At 40.8% G+C, this 7,264-nt stretch overlaps 1 protein-coding gene across 1 annotated transcript in view; it reads left to right on the top strand.

The window, feature by feature from the left end:
- The first annotated feature begins 2,012 nt into the window (after positions 1–2,012).
- kif26ba (kinesin family member 26Ba) overlaps positions 2,013–7,264 on the top strand; it is a 120,860-nt gene continuing 115,608 nt past the window's right edge. The window contains exons 1-2 of the mRNA XM_061262746.1: positions 2,013–2,565; positions 2,948–3,337. Coding sequence (XP_061118730.1) covers positions 2,509–2,565; positions 2,948–3,337 — 447 coding nt within the window. The 5' untranslated portion in view covers positions 2,013–2,508. The remainder of the gene's footprint in view (positions 2,566–2,947; positions 3,338–7,264) is intronic.

Below are 7,264 nucleotides of genomic sequence, written 5' to 3'. Positions count from 1 at the left end.
ACAGAAACATTAGTATGGGATTTATTAAGACCCTTTATCCTTTTATTTTATTTTATGTTTCATGTATTGGGAAATACCTTTCTATACAAAGAGAACCGTGGTCAACCTGGATTAGAAAAGTTTATTTTTTGGTCACACCACTCATTTGACCATTCTGTCTTTAGCTGTTCTGTAAAAATATATTCGTAAGACAAATTATTGTATACATTTTGTCTATGTAGTCTGGTAGATGATACTATTCGGAATATCAAAAAAAAAAAAAAACAGGTATGAAGGTTCTTAATATTATGCCCTTGAAATAATACAATTAAATAGTTAAAAATAGTTCAAATAATTCAAATTAAACACATTTAGAGACTGATCCAAAACTTGCGTATCTTCGGTAAGCCACTTCTCTCCTGTTCTAGAGAACGCATAACCCTGTCCGTGCAGACCGCTATACAAAGGATCCATCCATCCATTATCTAACCCGCTTGTTCCTGGGGTCTGTATCACGAAGCAGGATGGCTGAGTTAGCTGGAAAACTGCACTGCGTAAAACCTGGAACAGCTCTTTTTATTTCAGTCCATGTTACAGGTCTGGGATGATTCCAGGTTTTACTCTGCGCGCATCGAGGCAGACACGCTGGACAGGTGGCCATTATGGCACACACCATTCACTCACGCTCGTACCTACAGGAATTTTAAATTGCAATTAGTCTAACCTGCATGCAAAGACATATTCGCCATTACTGTGAGAAGAACGCGGAGTCCCTGGAGAAAACCCACGCGCACAGGGAGAGAACATACAAACTCCACACAGAAAAACGTCGGCCGGGATGCAAAACCAGGACATTCTTACGATTAACCGGCATTTCCGCTGATTCATTCATTCATTTACTGCTTCGGACATTATCTAACAGGCACGACCGTAGATACACTTTTTTGAATCAAGTTTTACATAGCTCTACTTTTAAAATATGCGTACCAGGGTCCAAATGGTGATTTTGATTTTGTAGCCTATTATTCCTCTCAGAAATGAAAAAAAGTGCGGAAAATATTATTTACAACTTTTTGTTTGTATCATATAGCCTGGAGAGGAATTTGTATTAGTTGTTATTACTATTTGATAACTTTGTATTACCCTTGTGTTCTCCTCATCACTTCTGATTGTGGTATTATATACTTTTGAAAACAAGAACCGATGGTAACTTAGTTGTTCAAACATATTGTCACATGAACAGAATGCTTTTTATTGATAGCCTATTTTTACTCACTTTATTCGTCCGTAGGCCATGTAAAATAACTGTAATATCAATCTACACAATTTGCAACACAAACATGTTGAGTCCTCTACTGTTGCTCTCATAGGACTAGACAGAAATATAGGCTCCCCTTACCAAAAATCTCGCCCACGTCAACCAGTGACGACAGGTGGCGCTACCTGACTGCCCAAACGCAACTATTGCGAACACATGACTGTCCAACTCTACTTTGAAAGTCTTAATTCATAGCAGTGTTAAATGCATTTAAAAAAATCATCTGAGTCCTGTGATATATGACACATATGCGAGGCATGCATTAATGAAGGTATAATCAGTTAAAATGTTTTGAAAACATGCCTTGTGAACACTAAGAAGTCGATGAGGATTTTAGAAATGATAGTTGGCTACTGTAAATACAGAATTGATGCATATGACTCAATATGGCACAAACGAATACTTTTGTTAATAAAACAACATCTCGATAAATAACCATAAATAGTGCCTCTAACAATTCTTTCACCAAAGCATAGCCTACACAGTTTCTGTGAAACCAATTGCCCATCCATGCCCACCCAAATCCAGCCAGTAGGTGCTTCGAAGCACAGTAGTTTTATATAGAAAACGACTCCCACTTGTCACTCATTTAGACATCGCTTTTCTATTGGCTGTATCGTGAGGAGGGGGTGAACAGAGAATCCACCCATAGGCAGTTCTGCGCGTTTTCGGGTTCCCTTTCCACCGATATGCGAAGTCTTACTTACCAAAGCGGGGACTGCATTGGGAGCGGCAGTGGATAGCAGCGCCACTGCAAGCTTGCTGCCACAGACAGTCTGACTGCCTGTTTAATCCTTGCGCGCACTCTACAGTTCTGCAACAGCAACACCACATCGCTTGTTGCCTCGCACAGTTACAGGGATTGTGATCGTGGGGAGATGGCCGAATTCAAACAGACCTTGGCGTCTTTAATAACTACCTGATTGCATTGTGGATTTTAAAAGTCGGCAATATCGAAGGGCAGTGGGACTTATACATGCTTGGAAATTTGCGGGACCAGCGCAAGTGGATTTACGCCTTGAACCACATTTATTGTTATTACTATTTTACTTTTTTTGTGCCGTGGTGCTCAATTGGATGCAGATTCTGCACAGTATTACTCCTTGATCGAGCAGTGAAGAGAGGGTTGTGTGGTTGACTGAAGCCGTTTTTGTTGGATGTAAAACAATAAAGATTTAATTTCTCCCCATTCCCCTTCCCTAACCTTCAATATGACTTCTCTCTCTGGGAATAAAGACAGAGGAACCAACAGAAGCCGCAAATATGGGGTATGTTGGATAATAATTATAATATAATAATAAACTCATTACGTCCTAGGTAGTTACGAGTAGTAGGTGCTCTTATAGATGCTAGTAACATAGTTTTTTTTGTCTAAAACCACTAATGACTGCGGTGAAGTGTTTACATTTATAATTAAAAAAAACAATCACTCTAGACTGTATCTGAAGCCTATGCCTTTTAATTTCACCTTGTGCTAATCGGAATAATTTAGACAATTGTGCGTTTGTACCGGGAGGCAATATTGTAGGGTACTACTTATTTTCATTTTGTTGATGTGGCGCGTTATAACCCGTCTTGGTTATCCATATGACCTGTAGTACATGTACTGAATTGTTCTTGTTAAAACCGTCGTGGGTTTCTTCCCGACAGATCACAGATGCTTCTCCCACGAAATCAGCTTCATTTTCTCCGGAGACATGGTACCGTAAAGCTTACGAAGAGTCCCGGACCGGTAGCCGCCCCGCCCCCGAGGGTGCAGGATCCATGCCCGGTTCGTCTGGAACACCATCCCCTGGATCTGGCACATCCTCTCCTGGGTCATTTTCTGGCTCCCCTGGCACCACATCCCCGGGAATCCTCACGGGCTCGCCGGGTTCTCTGGGCGGTTCCCCTGGATTCGGCACTGGATCACCTGGTTCTGGCAGCGGGAGCTCGCCGGGGTCTGACCGAGGAGTTTGGTGCGAGAACTGTAACGCACGGCTTGTAGAGCTGAAGAGGCAAGCGCTGAAACTGCTCATTCCTGGACCCCTGTCAAGCAAGGTATGCGTGATTGGTTACTACAAATCTGACTGTTTTTGCGCATTGATAATGCACTATGAATAAAGTGTCTGCAAGAATCTCCTGATATCAGATGCATTTCTGAGGAGATTAATGTTTTTAAAGCAAACTTACCCAAAAGCAATGGAAAAATAGGTATGCGAATTGTATAGAATAATGAACACATGGACAATGACAGGTCGCTCATGCACTTGCAAATGCAATATCCGGAGGTTCAAAAGATTTAATAGGATAAGCTGACATTGAATCGGTTTCCTTTTCATTTACTGTACAGCGAGTAGTTGCTCCTGATGTACATGTTAATAATGCCACTGAACTGAAGGTTATCTTTCAAGTTGATAAGCAGTTATACAAAAAATAGAAAGTTTTAGTTATTTGATTTAAATCGTTTTGGCGTCGTTGGACACATATTTTTATATTTTCACAAGAAATAAAAAGTCCACATTCTCTTTTTTAATTTTACCATTATTTAACCAGGAAAACCCCATTGAGTTCGAAATCTCTTTTGCAAGGGGACCTGACATGAAATACAAAGTTACCCAACAAGATAGTCTCTTACCGTGAAGTGGACTGATCCACGTTCAGAATAACGAACATGCATGCAAAGTGTATGGCTTTTCACAAGGGTCATACGTCTTTTGGTTCATGGGAAGAACAAGGAAGCTTGATGATGGACAATGGCAAGTCGTCACTACACCTGGACTGTAAAAATATTGGTCTCAGAAATCGTCAGTTGGCATGTTATTTGTGTACGGTTGGGCTATGTATATTTGGTATCGTTATTATAAGGGAAGAATCCTACTCTAATTTAAAGCATATGAGGACATGAAGTTATTGGATTATCATCGATAACCACATTCATATAAATTACATTTAAGCTAATTATTTTTCGGCGGTTTTAGAATAAAGAAACCCCACCGGGACGGATAACATGGGTTCTCTGCTTCAAGCCGATGCATGCATGCATCGTTACAGTTGCTGTATACTTGCTGCAGGCTTTCCTTAAATTCAAAGAGATGCACTATGTGAATATCTGTTGTCCTGTTGATTTGGAGGTCTTGTTCTCCTTTTGGTTTGATAAAGCACAAACCTCCTCCCTTCGGACTAGCGAAACATGATTACTGTTTTGTTTGCATTCGCCTAATGAAAAGCATATTCCTTTTACAGTGTGGTGGATGAAAGCAATTTACAGCATTTTCCCAACACGCTGCAGATCATATTCCACGCTGCCAAGTCCCCTATTGCTTTGCCAAGGGTCAGGCATAGCGAATATAACCAGGGGTGTGTAGTTAATTGGTAACAAATCAGTGCATTCTGAGCTGCGTTGCGCACACAGCCAGTGCAGCGAAGTCTGTGTGGAAAAAACGACGCATTACGAGGCTTTCAGTGCTGTAGCTGCTTGAAAATAAGGGGTAATAAAAACCATCGTTAAAACGCCGAGGGGGAGGGGGCGCTGCCTATAATGGAATTCCAGTGCTGAGAGCTCTGTGCAATTCTTCGGTCTGTGCGTTTGCATTATTTGTCCCAAAACAGTTTCCCTTTTTTCTAGCATTCTAAAATGACATAATATTATTTAATGTATTTTGTATGTACCACGATTAATACCTATGCATTGCCAAGACTGGAAAAATGAAGAATTATATATTTTTAAAACAGATAAATGTTATTCGTTTGCGAATGATTGGGCAACCTGTATGGATCTCTGATCGATTCGGTTCCACAAAAACACTTTAATAGTATCAGACAGTTTTAAAAAAAATGGTTCTGATGTGGGGTTTTTTTGCCTACTAATGTGCAGTTATCAGCAGTAAACAACTTGGTGATAGGCAATATGTCAGTGAGTGCCTGCCGGTTGTGTAGCGATGACAATAAGTCTGCACAACGGTCTACCTGTATGGTAGTGGACATAGCACAGCATTAACGTCATCAATCGTTTTTGCATACTGAGCCCAGACCCGTTTCAGAAATGTTCATCAGTCCGACGACAGGGGGCGCTGTTTTGCAGCATACGCTACGCTCATTAGTAAGCTCTTCCAGGATTTACAACTTTTAAGTCCATTACAGAGCCATTTTCAGTTACAAGGTACTTACTCAACTAGTTCAGTTCACAATGAATTTTATTTGCTTCTCTCTTTATTTCTAAATCTGAGGGACAAATTCGTTATGTTTTTCATATAAGCCTGTTTTACTTTGAATTCAAGGGCAGGGAGATATTCACATTGTACTAAAATATTGCTTTCTCAATAATGTTATTTATTTTATTATTAAGTTTGCAATGTCATCCCATATTCATTTGCAGTGCACAATTTGAGGACAAGCATGCACACCTCTCCACCCCTCCCCCACCTGATGTCAGATTCCGGTGTTTTCCTTTAAATTAATTATTCATGATGGATAGGCAGTACTAAGAAGCAGTCTGAGTGCCGATTGTAAAAAATAAGGGTTCCGGTCAGGGATTGGTGACGCCATGTGATTGTGTTGAAAGGAATGGCTTTTATTTGGAGCCCAGGCTGGTCGATATATGGGGAAAGAGAGGTTCTCCCCAAATAATGAACAGAGAGCGAGGAGTTGGAAAGGAGGTGAGAGGCCATTTGTGTTTGCAACCAGTAGTGAGGTTGGTGAGCTGAAAGTGTGTGGGGCACAAAACCTTCCTTTAAACAGATTATTGGTCTCAACCTCTTTTCAGTAATTTTCCTTGATTAGCTATGCAGTGATTAAATTACAAAATACTCACATCACATATAGCCAGCTCTGGTCAATTAGACCATTTAGCAAGTACTAACCTACAATTATTTTTATTTGCATTACTAAATTTTACATGATCTGTAGATATCTTTGTTCGCACCAGAATATTAATGGCAAAGATCTGCAATGCACAGATTTTAAACAATCTTGTTTAAAGAACAGGTTTTGTCATTGCTGGTTCTGCTGAAAGCTAACGCGGTAGTTAACAGTAGTGTTTTTCTTTCTGTTAAGTGAACTTAGTGATTAAAGCAAATACAATATGAAGAAGCTGTGTGCTACTTGCCAATTGGCTAGTCAGATTGTTGGCATGCTTGTTAATCAATGAAAATTAAAGAAAACAGATTGAGAACAATGATAAGTTTAAAGGAATGTTTTGTGCCCCAGTGATTTTCAGCTCACTCACCACCCCGGTTTGCAACACACAACAAAACCTGGGCAGGGAGGAGGGCATGCGCAAGTGTGATCACTGAACCGAGTGGAGCCAGATCAACCTGAATCCCTTGAAAATCAGTTTAATCTAAACAACACAGCCTCTATGTGTGGCGTTGGGTCTACCAGTATCTGCAATTCTGCCGTAGGAATACATTGCCACCTTGTGGCCGTGGCATACAGACAGCAATGTCATGTTTTTTCGACCATTGAGTCACTACTCATGGTCTATGGACAGTGGCATCACCAACTTGAAAGACACCCCTTTTTGCCTAAAATAATTTATTTCACACGGTATGAAAATGGTCCCTCGGTACCGTTAAATAATGATTGACATTGACCTTGCCTTCGAAGAGCATGAGCGCACCCATCTAGTCCATGTTCACTTCATATAATATAGAGCCTATTTCTAGACCTCGGGCCATGTTTCATGTTTGCTGACGCACTTCTCCAGCATGCAAATGTGGCAGCATAATTCCACTGCTCCACAGTACAATTCCCTTCGGAGACAGCTGTATGGTAATGGAGCAGAAACATATGTGTGATGTTGATATTGGCGCTAGATAGCTGACTCAGAGCGGATGTTTGCTGGTTTTAGTTAGTGCTGAAGCCGCGATGTTTGCATGCTATCGGTTCTGAAGCAGTAGATGTGTTGCGTTGAAGGGGTGAGTCAGCTCAGGCTTTTAAAGGTTGAATGTTGTGTGTCTTCCGCAAGTACCTCAAGCTTCCTTCACA

The sequence above is a fragment of the Conger conger genome, chromosome 1, assembly GCF_963514075.1.
Source record: "Conger conger chromosome 1, fConCon1.1, whole genome shotgun sequence".
NCBI classification, from domain to species: Eukaryota; Metazoa; Chordata; class Actinopteri; order Anguilliformes; family Congridae; genus Conger; species Conger conger.
This window is presented reverse-complemented; position numbering and strand designations above follow the sequence as displayed.